At 41.8% G+C, this 22,155-nt stretch overlaps 1 protein-coding gene across 1 annotated transcript in view; it reads right to left on the bottom strand.

Moving 5' to 3' along the window:
• Window positions 1–5,094: 5,094 nt before the first annotated feature.
• LOC138976467 (cAMP-dependent protein kinase type II regulatory subunit-like) overlaps window positions 5,095–22,155 on the bottom strand; it is a 152,378-nt gene continuing 135,317 nt past the window's right edge. The window contains exons 5-7 of the mRNA XM_070349319.1: window positions 16,493–16,648; window positions 14,452–14,506; window positions 5,095–13,030 (exon numbers count right to left, since the gene is read on the bottom strand). Of these exons, the coding sequence (XP_070205420.1) occupies window positions 12,350–13,030; window positions 14,452–14,506; window positions 16,493–16,648 (892 nt within the window). The 3' untranslated portion in view covers window positions 5,095–12,349. The remainder of the gene's footprint in view (window positions 13,031–14,451; window positions 14,507–16,492; window positions 16,649–22,155) is intronic.

Raw genomic sequence — 22,155 nt, 5'->3', positions numbered from 1 at the left:
ACTCAAAAATTACAAGAATAAAGGGACTCAATAACAGTTTTTCTTTGTCAAGCAGATTCTTGAAGGTGTTAGTGTTTTGTGCACGTTTAACAACACCAGCCAGTGTGTTACATGAGAGTACAACAAGAATGTTTTCGGAAATTAGTTGGACAAAATTCAATAAAACAAATTGCAGAGAAAGACGACAGACGATAGATTAACAGTTGCTATGTGTCCAAGCAGACGGATGCTCTGAACCCTTGCAACAGCCGGGAAAGTTCCGTACGCTGTAGTGTTTATGATTATTTACATAGAAAAGAAGACACCGTTAAAATGTACATTCTTGCTAGTTAGCTGTAGCCAATCACACTCACAGAACCATAATTATCTTCGATAAACGCACGTGCGGAAAGCCCACCTAATTAAAAAAATTAACGGCACATCTGATAGAAGATACAAATACAGGGTGGGCCATAAAAAGTGTCCACATTTAATTTGTTAATATTTTTCCTGTAAAGTGATATTTTCTTTTCTGTTTCAGATAGAATTTGAGACAAGCATCTTAGAATTCTTTTAAAGCCTGAATGGATCGCATTCCAGAACAGGAAAGGACCAAAATCGTTGAACTTTACTTTGCTACCAATTCTGTTGTTCTCGCCCAGCGCGCTTTTCGGAGAGAGTTCCCTGGCACACACTGTCCATGTGCGAGAACTGTGAAGCGCCTCGTGGATAAATTCAGGAACACTGGTAGTCTCGCAGATAACAATAAAGGACATAGTGGTCGACCAGTGTTCCTGAATTTATCCACGAGGCGCTTCACAGTTCTCGCACATGGACAGTGTGTGCCAGGGAACTCTCTCCGAAAAGCGCGCTGGGCGAGAACCACAGAATTGGTAGCAAAGTAAAGTTCAACGATTTTGGTCCTTTCCTGTACTGGAATGCGATCCATTCAGGCTTTAAAAGAATTCTAAGATGCTTGTCTCAAATTCTATCTGAAACAGAAAAGAAAATATCACTTTACAGGAAAAATATTAACAAATTAAATGTGGACACTTTTTATGGCCCACCCTGTACATGTATGTTGGTCTATCGTTCTCTGGGATGGCTGCACTTCGAGTGACTTAATTTAAAGAACACGCTTTTGATATTTCCTTTGAATATTCTTTTGAATATCCATAATTGGTTGGCTTAGATATATGTATAGAGCTATTGTGCGCGTCTTTGTGTGGTTGTATTTGTCGGTGAGTGTGTGTGTGTGTGTGTGTTAATGTGAACAAGAGAGAAACAGAGAGAGTGTGTGTATGCAAGTGTGTGTGAGTGAGTGAGTGAGTGTGTGTGTGTGTGTGTGTGTGTGTGTGTGTGTGTGTGATTGTATGTGTGTGTGTGTGTGTAATTGTGTGTGTGTGTGTGTGTGTGTGTGTGTAAAAGCGTGCGTATGTGTACACATATTCAACAGGCACAACGTAAAACACTTTGTTCAATTCACGTATCGATTTATTCAAATACACATGAAAACGGCCAATGATAATTATGATGCTTCTTTTTCATCAGCAATTAAATACACAATACACACACACAAAAATGGATTGAACATATGGTAGAACACACAGTAAACGATGCATCACAAGCGAACAGACACAGGCTTCGATTCAGGTAAACATATTGTAAATAAATCATCACACTGAAAATACGGTAAGTCAACAAATCACCACGTTAAAGAATTATGCTCATTCATAAACAAGGGGAAACCGACAACCACGATTGTCAAGTTACCAGTGACTATGCGTACAAATAAACCAATATTATGGTGCGCCGTCATTCAGAATGAAAACATTTCTCAGAAGAACAAAAGTACTGAATGATTGCGTTAATATTTAGTAGCAGAGTTCAAAATAAAAACACCTTTGAGAACAAAAATATACTGAAATGATTGAGTCAATATCTAGAAGCAGAGTTCAAAATAAAAACACTTCTGAGTAAAAATGCAAAAAATATATAGCAGCAGATTACAAAACTTGAGATAAGTCTGGCTATGAACGATTCAAACACAATATGAATTGATGAAACAGGGTAAATATAATATATAGTGTAGAAAATGCAGTACTCACAATTAAGCGACCCCTGTGTATCATCGTTACTGAATGGAAGGAACGTCTACACCTTGAATACTTTGATTTAGCCCCTCCTAATCCGCGTAACCCTCCTTCCCATTCTCTACCCCCCCCCACCCCAAAGAAAGAAAAGAAAACATAAAAAAGGGTTGCCTGCAAGAGAGCAAGGAAGAGAGAAAAAAGGAGAGAAAAAAACTGAAGATAAGAAATTCCGTCTGAGGACGGATCGAATCCAACGTGCCACCAATTCTAGACACTCTTCTCTCACCGAGTGGCCGACGAAATGTGTCTTAGCTACATGTATAGAAGGAAACCTTGACCTTACAGTGAGCACGTTCTATACTATTTGGCAAAAGAAACTCAACATGTGTGTTTTTGTAAATGTTCGCTGTATAAAGTGACACTGAGATTGTTGTATACTACCTGGTAAAAGAAAATCAACGTATGTGTTTGATTTTATGTGAATGTTCGCTGCGAATACGGTGATTTTCAAATCATGTATACTGTTAAACGGTGGAATTAATTTGAAAATAAGCAGTGTAATCGCAAAGATCTACTAAAAACACGCGTGTCGAGTATCTTTTGAACAGCATGATACCTTTTCTTGACAAACACATTGACCCGGGCTTCCTATCCCTAGTAGAATAAAAGGGGGAAAATCCTAAAGAAACCCCACCAGCACAAAAGAAAAACGACAGAAAAAGAAATATGTCCCAACCAAGTTTCTCCAGCGCAAAAAAAGCAGTAACAATTAATTAATTACAAAGTCTAACCCCACCACCATCGCTTTGATTAACCAGACCGTTACTACACAGCTGCAAAGACTAAAGACGCCAGACAATAACACGCGCAGCCAGTGTCATAGACCAAAGCCTACTAATCAAGTAATGATCGGTCCACCGGCCACTGGGCAAACCAGACATTTCTATGAGAAGAAATACACGCGTCCAATGTTGTAAACAGACGTGTAGGGCTGTCACGACACAATGGGAGCTGTGACCATATCCTAACTGATGCTACAAATCTGCCGAAATGGTCACACAAATGTCGCACAGAAAATATTGTTTCTCAGTTATTGAACTCTGCACTTGGACTAAAATATGAGGAAATAATATTTATCCTACATACGTGAGAGAGACACCCGTGAGATAATAATCGTTCAAATCACACGTGTGTATATCATGTAAATGAGGTCATGTCAAGCAAGTCTGGCAGGGACCTGTTTTTCCACTGCTTATGATGCCAAAGTCACCGAGACAAACGTCATTATAGAAACAAAAATTGCGTTCGCTAATTACCCTCGATGAATCTTTAGAACTAACACGTCACGCCACACTTTCAGAGTGACGGTTCTTTGCTTTGACGTAATAGATTGCACGAGGCTTTAGAAGAGATCGAGGTTCCAAAAGAAGCGTCTTCAATGTGGACGCCTCGACTGCGGGACGTTTTGAGTAAAATACACGTAAGTACAGTATGTTGGATTAACAGATTACTACATGGCTTGCTGTGTCGTACCAGATTTACACTCGTTGCTTTTTCAAATATTCAAAAGCTCGCTTTCGCTCGCAGTTCAATATTTAAAAAAACAACTCGTGTAAATCTGGTACGACACGGCAAGCCATGTAGTATTCTCTATTGTTACCACACTATCAATGACATCAAAGTCTGAGTCTGAACTAAAACTGAACATACAATTCTAACTTTGAAGTGGGCTCTCTGCATCACAGAACATGTAAACGCACTGTTGTGACAATTCGTAAATGTAAATATACATATAATTACTGTGGGGCTGTTTTGTCAAGGCAAAAGATTGATAAAACCGTAGCTGTTTTTTTCCCTGGATAATTTCTGTCTACACGTCATTAGAAAATCAATGGCGACTTGTCGGTGGTGTCTTCATACAAGCCTTACATGCAGTAACTACAACGTGATTATTGGCGCTTAACACAGGCGCTCAATACCCGCCTTTCAGCCGAGACAATTGGCGAGAAAACACACCACCAATTATGGCCAACCATACTTCAGAATGCTGTTTGTCCCAGCCCTCTAACCATACTTCAGGCAAGGAGAAAGTGTGGCCATCAAAAACCAATTATTATAGCATGTGGCTTAAGAGGATTTGGCGATACGAGCAACATTTATGCAACATCAAAGGTTCACTTAAGGCGAGTGCTGCTGAAGGAGTGTGGATAAAATACTTAAAAAAACTGAGGAATAACTGAATCAATAAACGAATGAATGAATAAATGAACAAATGATAAATAAAGACAGTCAGAAGTGTCATTTACAATTTGGAGAAACAACATACTCGTGTAGCACATGTTGCATGCACTTTGAGCGCTTACTTCCCTTTGTTTCTCAGATCCTAAAATAGCGCTCTGCTTAATTTGATTAAGATTTGACACGGATAAACAAAAGTATTATGTAAATAAATAGAGAAATAATTGCACAATCAAACGCAAGAAAGATAGAAAGAAAGCAAGACAAGGTAACAAGGAAAAACGAAATATATTACATGAAAAGAAAGAAACATCTTCAAAGTAAAATACAGACAAGGAATCTTTGAATGATAATGACAGCAAATTCTGGCCCATTCTCTTTCATTGCCTCCCGAGAAACCCCATCGAAATAACAGAGCATTACAAAAAATAACCTGGCGGGCACAGTATCTATTCAGCGTAACGACAATCAATTTCAGCCCATCTGGTTTCATTGTACGCTAAATCGTTTCGCCTTCCGGGATGCATTTTGCTAGTGACAACCTGTAATCCTTCATTCTCTTGATGATTAACAGTCTCGCTTCATTCGACGATCGTTCCGCCGTTTGGCAAAGCGTTCACGTCAAAAAATACGAGACACAGAGAGAGCAGGACTAGTTTGGTAAAGCGGGAAAACAAAGCGCAATAGGACTTCGATAATGTATTTTGGGTTTTAGGTCAAAACGCGTAGACCCGGTCAAATGACTAATGTAAGGGTGATTGTGGTTTTGTTGCTTTTTTATTCAGATTCACAAGCAGGGATAGTTTTGCGTTGCATGTATGTCTCTAAGGTTTTGTCAACGGCGATTTAAAAGACGAACAACTGGTGTTACAAATTTAGATAGAATAATTATGGTTTCTTTGTTCAATTCGGTGCTTAGCTTGCATCATTATCTATGTCAGTGCTGTGACATGTCATATGTCGTAGCTAGGCCTGTATAATATGTTAGGATTATATGCACGTCACAATATATACACTTAAAGCGTGCTGCATGGCACGTGTAAGATTGGCTTAATATGACAACAAAGTCACACCTTAAACACTTCAGGGATGAAAGCTACCCTCCCTCCTCCCTCCAGAAATAAGAAGGTCCTAATATAGACAGATTTTCTGACGGGTTTCCTGAATGATGGAACATTTTAGAAAAACGTTGTAAACAGATAAGAGCCATGTAAATCCAAAGCCAAGTTTCATAATTTGGAACAGTGTGACCTTTTGTCAAGCTCATTTTAACGACAAGATTTGTCTTCAAGGCAAACATTTGCGCTGTTCTCGTTTGGGTTATCTAAAATGAACATTTGGCCGGTTGGCTTATATGAAGCAGTACCAAAACAAACACAAGAACAAGATGTGTTCAACCCAAAGATCTCCAGCATAGCATAAGCATATAACAGTAATCATCGTTATCAGCCAGAATTTACAATGAAACTCAACGCTACGCTGACGTCTGCCATCATGTATGACAAAAGTGTGTAAAAACACAATACCTGTGATGCTATTTCTTGTATCGTTTTGTCATTGCCCTGCGGCAACCCTGCAAATGTGAATACAATCAATTGCTGCTCCCAATACGATCTCACGTGAAGCTTCCCTTTACGCTATTTTGGATCAATACCTGGAATGAAGCAGAGCTTTTGATATTGAAACCAACACCGGCCATATATTTGTTTTTGCCTTAGCTTGTGTGGTGTGCTTTCTTCCAGAACATGCTATAAATTACTTTGACACAAGAAGTGTATGTCTCTCGTGTGTAAAAACAAATTAAGAAAAAGAAAAGCAGAACAAAATTATCAGAAGGTTTTTCGCCTTTCACCAATCCCCGAAAGGTCCAGTATGCATGTTTTTTTTAGAAGTCCATGTTAAATATACCTTTTTCCTCTTGATATCGTTCACATAAACCATCATAAACCTGCAGAGGTTTTTTATAGTTGGGATAAGAAGAGCATCCCTCCACTCGCATGCCCAGTAGAATTTAACAACCTTGCTGATTCCTAAACAGAGTTAGGACTTTTTGCTGAAGTAATTTAGCAGATTTGCAGCCTGAGAGGATCTATAAGATGATTTACAAGAAATTTGACAAGGGAAGGAATTAACGTGCATGAAGGCTGTTCTTAATTGAGCCGGAAGTGGACTTGGTGAAGATTCTGCGAAGTCTTTGTTACGGAGAGTTCAGAGCCAAAGCTTTCTGCAGCGAGCTTCTTGAATTAAACTTCGCGAAATCGACTTGTTTCAATCAATTTGAGGTTTAATAAGAATCTGACTATCGCAAATGTCGTATAACACACTGTGCAACGTTCATGAATGTAAATGCTCAAACCTCTACTTCACATAATAATAATAATAATAATAATAATAATAATAATAATAATAATAATAATAATAATAATAATAATAATAATAACGGGCATTTATAAAGCGCCTTATCAGAAGTTCAAAGCGCGTGACAACAATACATGTATACAAAAATCATACAATCACTGTCAGATTCAAACAACACATCATGCACATCTCACATCCCCAGACTCTATACTAAGGAACTATCCGTAGTGTTGTTGGAACAAGTGAGTTTTCAAATTGGACTTAAAAGATGAAATGGATGGAGAGTGACGTAATTGAAAGGGGAGTGAATTCCATAACTGAGGTCCATAATACGAAAACGTGCGGAAGCCATGAGCCTTGCGTTTAAAGCGACCTTGACGGAGAAGTCGAGCATCATCAGAAGAACGAAGGGTGCGAGAGGGAGTGTAGAGGGAGACCAGTTCAGAAAGATAGGCAGGTGCCGATTCAGAGATGATATTGTAGCAGAAGCAGGCAGCTTTATACCTAATACGTTCAGATACAGGAAGCCAGTGAAGTTTTTTCATGAGAGGAGTGCAGGGTTGTTGATGCTGTGCTCTGAAAATGAGACGTGCAGCAGAGTGTTGTACTTTTTGCAAGGGTTGGAGAGTGGAGTCAGGGCAGCCTATGAGAAGGGAGTTGCAGTAATCTAATCTGGACAGAATGCAGGATGTAACGAGAGTTTTAGTGGCATCAACAGTGAGAAATTTTCTTATGGAACCTATTCTTCTGATCTCAAAGTAACATGTCTGACAGACTTTTTTGATGTGTTGTTTCATTGAGAGGTGGGAGTCCATGATGAACCCAAGATTCCTAGCACTATCAGAGAGAGAAATGTCACTAGAACCTACTGTAATGGAGGCTGGAAGGGAAGTGGTCGAAGAGGAAGCTCCAGAGAAAAGAAGAAATTCAGTCTTGTCATCATTTAACTTGAGCATATTGTTTGTCATCCATGATTTAATATCTGAAGTGCAGTTTTGGAGAGTGTGCGTCACCGCTTGGATTTCTGTAGGCTTGCATGCTTGTTGGAGTTGTGTGTCGTCTGCAAAGAGGTAGTGATTGACTGCGTGTTGCTTGATGACGGCAGAGAGAGGAGTGGTGTATAGTACAAATAAAACTGGGCCTAGAACTGATCCCTGGGGAACGCCGAAACAGAGAGGAGATGGAGGAGATGAGAGATTATTGACAGACACATACTGACTACGGCCCTGTAGATATGAACTAAACCAGTGAAGAGCGGTAGAGTGAATGCCAAAAACAGATTCGAGACGAGAGAACAGAACAGAGTGATCGATCGTATCGAACGCAGCTGAGTTATCCAAGAGAAGCAGAACTGATAGGTCATCATTATCCAGAGCAGAAAGAATGTCATTCACAACACGAAGCAAAACAGTCTCGGTGCTGTGGCCAGCCCTATACGCTGACTGAAGAGGGTTGCAGAGGTTGTTGGTTTCAAGGTGGGAGAGAAGCTGACTAAGCACTACTTTTCCAGAATTTTAGAAATGAATGGCAAGTTGGAAACAGGCCTATAGTTTTTCAACTGATTTTTATCAAGAGATGGTTTCTTGATCAAAGATTTAACTACTGCAGTTTTCAAGTCCATTGGCACAGTGCCAGAAGTGAGAGAAGCGTTGATTATGTTGGTTATGATAGGAAGAAAAAGGTTAAGGTTTTCATAAAACAAGTTGGTGGGGATGGGGTCTAGCTCACAAAACTTTGGCACTGTGTTCTTCAAGATCTTCAAAACAAACTGCTCAGATACAGGAGTGAAGCTATCCAACAAAGAACCAGAGAATTGTGAAGCCAGAGGCGAAGCCACTGGTGGAGGAAAGCTATTTCTGACAACTAACAGTATTTGTTTCTGCTTTTAATAATAAAGGAATCTATATTTCGGGTGGTGGTTAATTACGTCTCTGAAGTAAACATGCCACAAGTAAAGCGTTTGACAGATGAAGTGGACATTTTGGTTAGCACTTAAATCCCCAAATTGCATGAGATAACAACATAGATGGATTTAATCAGGCACAAAAATATACTCAGGTTAAAATGAACAAAACTCTCCAGGAGTGGAGAATAATTCGAAATAATGTACATAATGAACTTGCCAAAAATCAACGCAACAGTAGGAACTATAAGAGAAAGGAGGGGGACACCACCAGTAAAAGCATTATTTGCTACCCATTAATTAGCAGTTCAAAACAGATATGTTCATCCATCCATAACTCAGTGCGAGGTATATATAGAAGCTGTGTCGATGATCATCGAATGCTTTGCGTGCATCTGTGAACCAACGTGACGAGGACTATATTCACACCACCTGGCTCTTGGAACATTAATATGCAAATGACAGTTCATTAATATGCAAATGATATGGTAATCAACACGATATTCTTTGCCTTGCGGGACATCACCCCTGCAGACAATTTATTGGAGTATAAAAATCGGGTTTACATTTTCGAAGCGTACATAGGCTTTGTCAAGAAAAATGTTATATTTTTCACACACAGATAACAAACGATAAATATCAGACAGGAGCTGAGGTGTACATTCACATTACAATAAACCTCTTACAAATAATCTGGTGCTCATATGTTCGTCTACATCCATACAACACATATGGGCCACTAGCACTCTATGATGATGTGATATACATACTTCAGAACATCGTAAAGGTTCTAAATCGGTATTTGACTAAATGAAAACAAACAAATAAACAAACAAGCAACATACAAAGAAAACAAACACACAAACAAAAAACGCGAAAAGTTTGAACTGATTTGTAATTGTTCTGACAACATGCCTTACCTGTAATTAGATATATATGTTCTTTGTTCAGTACAAGACTTTCAGATTGTCTCTTGTTTCGTAGCCAGTTCCATTTTGGAACATTTTTTCTCCGATTCAGTCATTGTTTTAGTCCAATGCTAGCTCTCAGCATTAAAAGTAGTATTCACAATATATTATTAATCTGTCGGGTTCATTGTCAACGACCATCCATAATAACATAATTTCTTCCAGATCGATTCACAGTAAACAGCCACGGGCAAACGCGGAGAATTACGGATTCTTTTTCTGGGCATCTGACGAAACACATACAAATGCCATGCAAAGCTGGAAGAGAGTTAACAACCGTTTTTGATAAGGTCTATTCTTGAGCGCTTGAAATACACCACACTTTCGTGTGCCATTTTGAAAAAGGCCTGTTTGTGTGCATTTGTCACGTTCGTAAAATTCTGAAACTGTATCACCAAGAGGTCTTTTTCGTGAAATGTGACACATACCAAACTTACATGCAACGCTGGAAGGGGGTGACCAACGCTTCCCAAAAGGTATTGGATTTTGCAGACGTGTCTCCAACTTTTGACTAAAACATACGACCGTTTCTCTGGTCATAAAACTGCACGTAACTGTCAATTCCCATCCGTTGACTCATACTTCCGAATGATGGCCGTATTGAGTCAGACACGAGTACCGCCATCATTTATTTAAAATCAACATCAGCACAGTCCACCAACCATACCACTGATGACAGTATCACTAATGGTATTCATTCCCCAATCCATGCAAAGGAGGTCTCTGGTGGCAAGCAGTAATGTGCCATAGTTCTGTCTACACTCCAAGCAATTCAACACAGCTAGCAGTCTAGTGGTCCACAAGGGATGGCTAACACTATTATTCTGTGTCCGGAAACTCGCAAAGAAGTCGCGTAGAAGATGAAAATATGAGTCTGAAGGTTTTCGTCCATTCTTGTATAACCCTTTTTCTTACTCCTGTACATTAATTCGTACACGGTCCCAATAATCCATTTGTCAAAGGCAGGAAAGCAGTCTTATGAACGATCCAAGTAAAATAGCCGTCGACACTTTCGGGCATAAATACTGCAGCTGTAGCTGATGCTGATTAACATTAGACTTATGGTAACCGAGTGATGTGAAAAAGACATGAGTGTGCCACACATCCGTCAAGGTGTAAGCAATACGAAAGTTCAATTGATGATATCACCTGTATACAAAGCAGGATACTGCGCCGTTTTCTTGTTTATTTGTATCAGTATGAGTATGACAGCTTTCCTTAATAGTGTCTAAATAAACAAAAGCAGAAACAAAGTGTGTCAGTGTCAACTCAAAGGTATTACTGGAAACAAAATGGATGAAAATCAATAAAAACAGAGAAAACATTGATGGAAATCAATAAAAACAGGGTGGAAGAAACTGAAATTTGTTTGAGTATCCATAATCTCCAGTTTGGTTCATTTTGACCACGTTCATATTGGTATGACGTATTCATATGGATTTTAGGGTATTAAAAGCTGCATATCATTTAACTAAGCCATTTGACCCAAGGTCATCTCCATTTTGTTTACCACTTCGGCGAAGATTTAACGTCTTGAATGTGGTCTCCTGATGACCACCGCTACATTTTACTATCGTGTAAGTTATGGGACTGTGTGTAAAATCATGTCACATATTAGGCTCTTACAGAGTGGGCGAGAAAAGTGAAAACGTAAGTTGTTGACATCATGTCATTGAATGCTCTGATATCTGTGAATACCCGATGCTGTCATTGTTTGGAAGCAAGATGTCCACATGCAAAACAATGTCCCCAACATTGCCGATCTTAGATGAAGAAACAGTCTGGCTACAATCAGAAGTCACGGCGATATCGCACAGTATTTGCCAGTATGCCTGCATAATTGATCCTTGGATTACTCACAATCTCTTGACAAAAACCAAGATTTTAAAATTGACAAACAGCACCAAGAATGTTTCTGGGTGACGTCAGTACTCACGTAAACATCCACCTGCGTTAGTAAGGTCTTTGTAACGCACCATAACTTGTAAAAGTGATCACACTTGCTCATCGTTGACACAAAACTACTTACGGACGATCCGTGGTTGTTGGATTGTAACGTCCCTTCAACCTATTTGACTATGCGGGACGATCCAACCATTGCAACCAGAAAACATCAGTTGTCAGCATGTCCACTTTCATTTAAAGTTAGTTCAACCTCACGCAGTAAAATATGTATCACGTGTTCATCGTGGATGTATATGTTGATCCAACCACTGTTGCCAGAAAACATTAGCCATCTTCATTAAAACCACCTGTTCAACCAAGAAAATGTACATCCCGTTCGTAAACCAGGCATCAATTGTGAGAAAAAAACCCACCTCGTGTGCCTTTGAAGAATGCGGACACTCATGGTGTTAATTCATTACAACCGAAGAGCTCAACAGAAGTGGGGAACACAGACAATGACACCAGTATCCATGATCATCAAAATATTCAATTATATACGTTGCGGCATTGTGCCTTTCCTAATTAATGCAATTGTAAATCCTTTCGAAAACACAGACACCATAACTTCAAAATACGACAATTTCGCGCACATTCATTCAGCCTGTGCGATGCAAAATAAAACACAAATCAAATGGTGATGAACGCAGACATTCAATATTGGAACAACACTCAATCTTTCATTTCACTGCAGTCCACAATACGTCGTTGGTATGGGAAAACAGTCATCCAAATGAATAACTCGCAGTGTATATTATCTGAAATGATGATGACTTTATGATGACCTCACAGTCAGTCGGAGCTTTGAAACGAAGGTGTGGTGAAAACGATGACAAAAAAACAGATGAGCCTAAGAAGAAATAAGTTCACTGATCATCAGCATACATGGTGTACAACTGGCTATTCCTCTTCATGATCTCCACACAAGGACCTAGCAGGCGCTCGAAGCAGTCTCTCTCCAAGAATGCCACTTTGACCTTGCCTACTGCGTACACGTTAGCAGTCCGGGGTTTGTTATTGATAAGCGCAATCTCGCCGAAGTAGGTGGTGGTCGACTGCTTAGCGATCTCCTGCTCTCGGCCGTCGCTGGAGGTGATGGTGAAGCGGATTTTGCCGTCCTCCACGAAGTACATCCCGTCCGCCGTGTCTCCTTGCCGGATGATGGCCTGTCCGTCTTCGTAGGTCTGCGTGACGAGAGCGTCTGCCAGGGTCATCCTCTCGTAGGGATCCAGACACTGGAGGATGTTGACGCTCTCCAGCAAGGCCTCGAACTTCTTGCGCTTCTTGAAGGCGCTCTTGAGGACAATCTTGCGGAAAGAGTTGCGGTCCATGGCCCACAGCGTGCCCTTGGTTGTTGCTCTAACTGTGGCGGAGCGGGGCATGTTGTACATGAGTGCCAGCTCCCCGAAGCTGCCCTTGTTGTCGAACTGGTACACCTTCTTCTCATCGCCTTTCACGTTGACCAGCACGTCGTAGACACCCGTGTCGATGACGTAGAAGTTGTCACCGTCGTCACCTTGCTGGATAACCGTCTCCCCTGGATGCACCTGGAAACAGTACGAAAGTGAGAGATTGTACAGTCACACTCTGGACAGAACTTCGCTAACTAGGAATACGTTTTCACTGGTCAACCATACAAAGAAAAGTATAAAGTTGCGGTTTTTTCCCCTATCAGGATCCCCACTTTAACCTATAGCATGTTCATTCTAACGATACGCTCATTATGTGTTGTATTTAGTCATTGTTGAATAAAATACTAGTACTGCTTATCCAAAAATACAATACTATTCTCCGAAGGAAGATAAGCAACCATCCCTGAAACCAGGTGTAAATATGCTATGCTAACTTGGTTTTTCTGTCCCCAGAACTAGTGTCTATTTGGGACATGACGTGTTTATATGCTGGGGATGTGGAAATGAATCTGATGATCTGTTCTAAGAGACAATTGGTGCTCTTCCTCAACCACGTGGTGTGCTGAATTCTACAGAACAAAACTGATCTCATTCTATTCATGTCTACTTTTGATACTCTGATGACACAGACACAATCAATACCTCGTGGTGCTGGGTTGGACAAGGGACAAAAAGCAGCATACAAATAAAACAAACAGGAAGGAGCAAAAACAGGACAATTAAATGCAAATGTCAAGAGTCTTGATAACTCGACCCTTTCCATTTTTTTTTCTCCAAGACATCTGAGAGTCCTTGGTATTCTAAAATGATATATATATTGAGCAGAAGTTCTGAAATTCTATTAACGCAGCAGGAAGAAAGAAAAAAACATCATTTTAAGCTAAAATCGATTGCCCCAGCGTCAAAATCCTGTTCTCACCCAGCGAATATTCTTAAGTCGATTTTAATATCCCTATATCTCTCGCTCCCTTGCCTTCTTCTACTCTCCTATCGTGGGTCTGTGTCCGCCTTGTCTCGCCCCCCCCCCCCCCCCATCAACCTGGCCCCAAACCCCACCAACCACTTCTCTTTACCATTTATTTCTCCCTTTTGACTCTCTCCCTTTCTCTGTCTCCCGCCCCCCCCCCCCCTCTCGTTGTTTTTCACTCTTTCTTCTTCAGAATGTTGCCTGGTTATCGATTTTACAAGGTGTGTGTGTGTGTGTGTGTGTGTGTGTGTGTGTGTGTGTGTGTGTGTGTGTGTGTGTGTGTGAGTGCGTGTGAGTGTGTGTGTGTGTGTGTGTGTGTGTGAGTGTGTGTGTGTGTGTGTGTGTGTGTGTGTGTGTGTGTGTGTGTGTGTGTGTGTGTGATTGTTTATGCGTGCATACGTACATGTGTGTCTGTTTATATATGAGTCTGTGTGTGTGTCTGTTTGTCTGTCTGTGTCCGTTTTGTGTGCGAGTGCGTATGTGTCAGTGTGAGCCTGTGTCAGTTTGTGTTCTTGAAAGTCTGTGAGTGCGTGACTGCGTGAATTGAACAAATGGAACGGGAGAGGTGATCCCGTGCATACAAACAGACCTGTTTCTCAAACATGGCATCCAGGACTTCCTGAATTTGTTCAGGCTCCAAGGACCTGGAAAAGTCAGAGAACAAACATTATTTAGTATGCCAAGCTACAAAATACACATAAAACTCTTACCATGTCTGGAACTCTCAAAGAGAATTTGGGATTGAGAGGGGTCCCCCAAAAGTGTGGGTGTTTGGCAAATGTGTGGAAGGGGAGTATGTCGCCAAGACCGGAAAGACCTTCAGACATGGTCCCATATGTTGGCCTTTCATTTTCCCCAAGTATACTTACGAGATGCGTGTTTCTGACAAGACTTTCTTGGAGGATTTTCCGTTTAATAGGGAGTGAGGGATCGAGACAAAGGCAATGACAGATGTTCAAAGGAGCTGAAAGATTGAGAAAGAAAAACCAAATGGATTGGCGAGAGAGAGAGAGAGAGAGAGAGAGAGAGAGAGAGAGAGAGAGAGAGAGAGAGAGAGAGAGAGAGAGAGAGAGAGAGAGAGATTGAGAGAGAGAGATTGAGAATGCGAATGCGAATGCGAAAGTTTAATTGCTAGGCCATTGGCCCCTTGCAATGGGGGAGGAGGGGAAGGGAAATCGGTGTACATATATTTTCGAAACCATGAATCGTTTAACAATGCACCGATCATAGGGATGGTTCAAAATGTCCATCCCTTTCCCGACATGGTAGTTTCCGCGTCAGTGTTCGTATTGTCCGTTTGTTCTGTGTAATGCAAATTACACTGTTCTCCCAAATGTCAACATGAGAACAAAAGTCCCGAATTACACCCACAACATCGATACGATATCCGATATTTTGCTGTCAACCGAGGTAAAATTTAGTCACATCCCGGAGTGCAGACACTTCATGAAGAGCAGATCGAAGTTGATCGTCACATTTTCTCCTGTCTACGGGTGAACCATGCCGAAGCTTGTCAATGTACTCCTGCTCTTCTCGTGGCATGTGGCGAGCTGCTTGCTTGATCAACCAGTACATGCATGGACTTCCGTCAGTACTGCAATCGGTGACCAACACAAAATCGTCGGTTTCACAAAGCAGTGATTGTCTGTCACCTGAGTTGTCATGAACCACCCTTCGGAAAGAATTGTTTCTGTGCATATTTTTCACTGCACGCACAGCTGATCTGTCCTTTAGTCCTGACACATACTCCTTTACAGCTGGCAGACTGTAGCCTAGGTCAGATGCCTTTTCCTCTGCTGTATCCAGTGTTTGTGTACATTCTCTTGTCTGAGACTTTGTTTTTAATAACCATGTATCCAAAAAGGACACACAACGCGACTCAGTGGCCAGTGGCGACAAACACACGGCGTCAGCTTCACCCTGTCTATTGTTATCACACCCAGTCGAAATGGTGTCAGCCGTGCGTGCGACACGTGCACTAATGTCACTATCGCTGTGTTGTGTGTCATTTTCACATTCCTGCGGTTGTTGTTGTTGAATTATTTGTGGTCTCGAAACAATGGAAGGCTTGAACAGTGAAGAAATGTCATGACTTGCCTTCAATATGTCGTCACGGGTTTCTTCTGATCTTCTTTCTTTCTCTTTCGTTCTTCGGCTCGCTGCCTGTCACGCTGAAGCTGGCTTGGCGGTTTTCGGCGAAAATGCTGAGTCATGGCTGGCCGGTCCGAGTCAGAAGCTGACATAAGTCGCAGGACAACTGTAGTTTTAGTGCCTTCAGCACTAACTTTCCACGAACAGACGGTGTTTTCCTTGAGCAGGGCTTCCAGTGTACCCTCAAGAGCTGTTGGGAGTCCAACACCTTGCATTTTAAGGAAATATTGAGCGTTTCTTTCAGTTAAATCGAGAGCTCGAAATTGTCCGCCCTGCTGCTCGAAGATCTCGCGAAACCCCCCGAGAGAGAGAGAGAGAGAGAGAGAGAGAGAGAGAGAGAGAGAGAGAGAGAGAGAGAGAGAGAGAGAGAGAGAGAGAGAGAGAGAGAGAGAGAGAGAGAGACAGTCAGGAAAAGAGAGAGAAGGAAAAGAGAGAAGCAAGAAGAAGAGAAAGGGGGGTGGGTATTTTTGTTAACCGACCTGAAGAGAAGGATACTGCAAACGGCCTCGGTGAGTCTCTCCCTCTGTCCGTCCGTCTTTGGATACACCACTCTCTCGTCCTCGTCATCGTCCTCTTCAGGGTTGTAGCGCTCAGCGGACACCGACTGACGACGAGCGTATCGTGACGTTGAAGACCTGAGCAATGAGGTAAGAACATGTTTGTTAGTTTGTCTGTTGTTGTATATTGTCTGGAAAACCCAGGGGTTCATGTGAGACCGACTCGTCATCGTCCTCTTCAGGGTTGTAGCGCTCAGCGGGCACAGACTGACGAAGAGTGTATCGTGATGTTGAAGACCTGGGGAAGGAGAAGAGACAAAGTTTGTTAGTTTGTTTATTGTCGTTCCTTGTCTGGAGTACGCAGGGGGTCATGTGAGACCGATTCGTCATCGTCCTTGTCAGGGTTGTAGCGCTCTGCTGACACCGACTGACGACGAGCGTATCGGGACGTTGAAGACCTGAGCAATGAGAAAAGACAAAGTTTGTTACTTTGTTTATTACTGTTCCTTGTCTGGAGAACGCAGGGGGTCACGTGAGACCGATTCAGCATCTTCTTCTTCGTTCATGGACTGAAATACCAACAGTCTTTACGTGTATGACCGTTTTTATCCCACAATTTAGGCAGCCGTACGCCGATTTGGGAGAGATTGAGTATCGATCTGAGAAAAAAGTGAAGTAAGCGCTCTAAATGCATAAGGCATGTGCGGTAGAGTAAGTGAGATTGACGGGGAACCAATCTCCTGGCACCCGAGAGAATAACAAAGATTTGAAATGAACAAGCGACTTTCATCGATTCAGCTTCGACCTTATTCTCGGTTTTGTTCTCGGCCTACTCCTTAACAACCATCCATTCACCTTTAAGACGTATCACAGTCAAAAGGTAGAAGGTTCCTTAGAACTCAGATTCTTTTACAATTGAAACTCAGCCGACAAGAACATGCACAGCTCTTGACGAAGAAGTATATCTCACCCAGTGCTGAGTACTCACGATTGGCGAACGGGAAGTCTCTTGTGAAAAGCAACAATCACGGGTATCATATGCTGTCTTTTTTCTGGTCAAACCCTATAGCTTGTCAAACCATAAAGGTTAAGTCAAACACTAAAGGTTTAGTCAAACACTAAAGGTTTAGTCAAACACTAAAGGTTTACGCAAACATTAACTGTCTAACTGTCTAGGTGTTATCAAACTCGAAGGGTGATGTCAAACCCTACATATCTTGTCAAAACCTAAATGTTTAGTGAAACCATTAAGGTTTAGTCAAACCCTAAAGGTTTACTCAAACATAACTGTCTGATCAAACATCAATTATCCGGTCAAACCCTAAAGGTGTTGTCAAACCCTAAAAGTCTTGTCAAACCCTAAAGGTTTAGTGAAACCATTAAGGTCCCGTCAAACCCTAAAGATCTGATCAAACCCTAAAACCCTCGTCTCGTCAAACCCAAAAGATATCATCAAACCCTAAATACCTTGTGAAACCCTAGAGGTCTTGTCAAACGTGTCAAAAGGTCTAGGCAAATCTTAAAGGTTATGTGAAACCCTTTAGGTCTCGTCAAACCCTGAAAGTTTCGTTAAACCATAAAAGTCTCGTCAAACCGCAGAGATATTATCAAACCCTACAGGCCATTTAAAACCCTAAAGGTCTCGTCAAATCCTAAAAGTTTTGTGAAACCCCAATGGTCTTGTGATTCTCTAACAGTTTTGTCAAACCATAAAGGTCTCATCAAACCGTCAAGGTCTCGTCAAACCCTAAAAGTCTCGCCAAACCCTAAAGGTCTTGTCAACCTCTACAGGTCTCGTCAAACCCTAAACTTCTTGACAAACCGTAAAGGTCTTTTCAAGCCCTAAATGTCTCGTCAAACCCTAAAGATCTTTGAAACCCCTAAATGTGTCGTCAAATCACAAAGATCTTTAAAAACCCTAAAAGTCTCCTCAAACCCTAAATGTCTCGTCAAATCTTAAAGGTCTCGTCAAACCTTGAAGGTCTCGGAAAATCATTAAGGTCTTGTCAAACCCTAAAAGTTCCTCAAACCCTTAAGGTTTCGTCAAACTCTAAAGGTCTCGTCAAATGTTAATCCTCCTCCCAATTCTCAACTGTGCTAGTGCTGATAAACGAAAATCGCATTAACTCAAAGCCTATGTGGATTTTCTGTTGGGCCTCAAGAAAAAGAACAATTCTAAAAAAGTTATTCGTCATATGGCATAAATATCATGTTTTTTGTAAAGGACAAACAGCAAGGATAAGTTTTACACTGTCCCATAATCTGACCTCGATCGAATTTCTCAGAGATAAGCTTGACGTCCATCGCCTGAATCTCCGCTGCTCTGCGAAGGGAGAGAACATTGTCACCTCTCACACGCTGCACAGTAACGTCTAGGCCAGCGCTCCCCAGACGGAAAACATCGATCATTCTAATTTTATCCGCTGAACGATAGATTCCAGAGCTTCTCCAACCTTGACCTTCATTGGCAACCATTGAAGCAATACCCATTAACATCGACCATTCTGTCTGCTGAGTGATATATTCCAGAGCTTCTCTGACCTTGACCTTCATTGGCACCCTTTGAAGCAATACCCATCAGCATCTACAATTATATCTTCTGAGCTACAGATTTCACAATTCCTCCAACCTTGGCACCAACTGAAGCTATAACCCTTAAAGCAATACCCATTGAAGCCATACCAATTGAAGCAATACCTAATTAAACAATACCCTTTGAAAACATACCCACTGAAGTAATGCCCATTGAAGCAATAATAATTGAAGCAATACCAAATGAAAGCCATACCCATTGAAGCAATACCCGTTCAGGTCATACAGAAATAAGCACATGATACCGTTGTTAAGTTATACAACATGATGCTTAATTTTATATTTGGCAATAAAGTACTTGTTCTTGTACATGTTTGTTCTTGGACGTAACCAGTGTTGGGGACTCTGGGATGTGTATTGTTTTGTGTATGAACATATACCATATATGTATATGTCACAGTGGAAAGTGGAATACAGAGGAATCTGAGATTCCCATAGGGGAAAGTAGAATTCCAGTTTCCCCTCGAGAAAACTGGAATTCTACTTTCCTCTGGATTATTGCCAGATGAAACTGGAATTCCAGTTTCCTCTAGGGGAAACTGGAATTCAATCTCTAGGGGAAAGTAGAATTCTACTTTGCCCTAGTGGAAACTGGAATCAGACTTGAACAGCCACAGTGGAAAGTGGAATCCAGAGGAGAATTCTACTTTATGCGGTTTCTGATGACAGTAATTTGATAGTAATGGTGGTGGAAATTCAAAATTGTATGTATTTATGTACTATGTTGTTTGTTTGCAGGCCGTGTCGAGCGTGGGAATGGCGACCTTCAATTGAAACTTGGAAAGTGGATGGACGAGCATGGAACAGATTGGAGTAGGGGGTTGAAGTTTGTCGTGCACGCCATAAACACTTCTGTGTCCTCTACAACTGGGACGACCCCATTCGAGCTCCGAGCAGATCAAGCCTTATGGGAGCAGCTGGCAGCTCAGGGTGTCTGCAGGTGGTGAAGCCGAAGGTGGGTCTGAAGGTAGCCAGGTTGATGTTGTCGTGCAGTCTGGCGAAGATGGCGACGCTTCTGGCAGCCACAATCTCGAGCATGAAAGTTACAGCGATGCAGTTTTACAGTGTGAAAGTCAGGGAGGTACAGGCTTGGAGGGTCATGGTGAAAGTGGTAACCAGAGTCAAAGTAGTGAGGTATCACAGTTGGAGAGTCTTGCTGGTGAACTTTCCATGTCTGGGAGTCAGAGTGACGGGTTTTCGCAGCCTGGGAGTCAGAGTGACGGGTTTTCGCAGCCTGGGAGTCAGAATGACGGGTTTTCGCAGCCTAGGAGTCAGAATGACGGGTGTTCACAGCCTGGGAGTCAGAATGACGGGTTTTCACAGTCTGGGAGTCAGACTGATGGGTTTTTGCAGTCCGAGAGCGACAGCCACAGTAGTGTGAGTTTGGAGCTGGAGGGTCAGAATGGGGCGGTTCCACAGTCTGGCAGTCATGACAGCGGTGCAGTTCATGCCGTGTTTCAGTCAACAATGATTCAACTGAGAACAGAAAGCGTGGAAGACAGTATCTCCTCTTGAGTGAAAACCACATTGTCGGTACAGGAACAGAACACACGAACATTCCCTATGTTAATGGTATGAAAGTAAATCCACGTGAGCATGCCGTGATGTCTGTTGATCAAGTGTTTGACCCTGCATGTGTGCCCACAGAGGGAAATCCCATGCAAGAGCCATTAGAGGTTGGACAGTTTGTTCTTTGGAGACGCAGTGCGGTGGTTGAAAATGAGGCCAGTGCAGTTCACAGAGACAAGCAGTTGGCTGCAAGAAGAAACTTCTTGACGGCTGCCAGGCGCCAAGAATCTCGGTACCAAAAGAAACTGAAAGATGTGACGAAGTCGTTTTCAGAGGGCAACACAGTGGGAGTTAAAATCCACAGTGCCGATAGAACCAACACAGATGTTAGGCTGCTCACTTGTAAAGTGCTCGAGTCCAAAACAGTGGGTGGTTGTGAGATGTACAAAGTGTACTGTCTTGCTGGTATTGTGAAAAATTGGTGGCGTGGTGAGGAACTGGTTGACATGAACAGTGTGGTGTTTCCCTCTTTGAATGCAGTAGATCCTGCCAGACTGTCAGAGGTGACCTTGATTCCTGCATCACGCGCATCCACCAGATGGCAAAATCAGGCCGTCGCGAGAACGGTATGTTCTTGCAAAGGCAGCTGCAAAACAAAGAAGTGCTGCTGCAAAGATGCAGGAATTCCCTGCAGCACCAAGTGCCATCCTCGCCCTGACAAAACAAACTGTCAAAATACAGACAAGTAAGAAAAGAACACTCAAGACTGACAAAACTGGAAAAGTTGTTAGACCATATCGTGCAATTAAAGATGTGAGTGTGTGTGCAATAAATTATGAATGAACGTTAAATTGGCTTGGTTAACTCTTCCATCACAAACAAAAAGTAGTTACGACATCTGTCCACAACACTCTTCAATTCAGTATTGTCGAGTCCACTACATACACAAGGCAAAAACATATGTTTTGGGTAAAATGCTGGACAAAAAACTGAGTCGGTCAGCAGGACTACGTTCCAAAGTTCAGTAAAATCTGGCACAAAATGAAGCAATTTTCAAGTCTGATTACAGTTTCCACTAGGGCAAAGTAGAATTCTACTTTCACCTAGAGATTGAATTCCAGTTTCCCCTAGAGGAAACTGGAATTCCAGTTTCATCTGGTAATAATCCAGAGGAAAGTAGATTCCTCTGGATTCCACTTTCCACAGTGACATATACATACAATAGTAGTAGCCATAATCCGAATGCAGCCGCTAAAAGACACACAGTCTCTTCAGCTTATTCCATTAAAAGCGCTTAAAATGTACCAATTCTTCTCATGCAACCAATCCAAAATAGTACGCACAACGCTACTGAAACCCAAGAACGTACTCCCTGTTTCTTTCACATGTCTTTTTCCCACGGGCTATTGCCGAATGGATCGGTCTTCTGTCTTCGTCGGTTGCGCTTTCCCATTAACGTCATTCTAAACAAGACCTGGCCTTAGTCGACACGAGTAGTATTAACTGCCTTGTGCGCCATAAAATGTATGTTTTACCTGCGATTT

The sequence above is a fragment of the Littorina saxatilis genome, linkage group LG1 (assembly GCF_037325665.1).
Source record: "Littorina saxatilis isolate snail1 linkage group LG1, US_GU_Lsax_2.0, whole genome shotgun sequence".
NCBI lineage: Eukaryota > Metazoa > Mollusca > Gastropoda > Littorinimorpha > Littorinidae > Littorina > Littorina saxatilis.
Note: the sequence above shows the minus strand (reverse complement) of the source record. Positions and strands in the feature narration are given on the sequence as shown.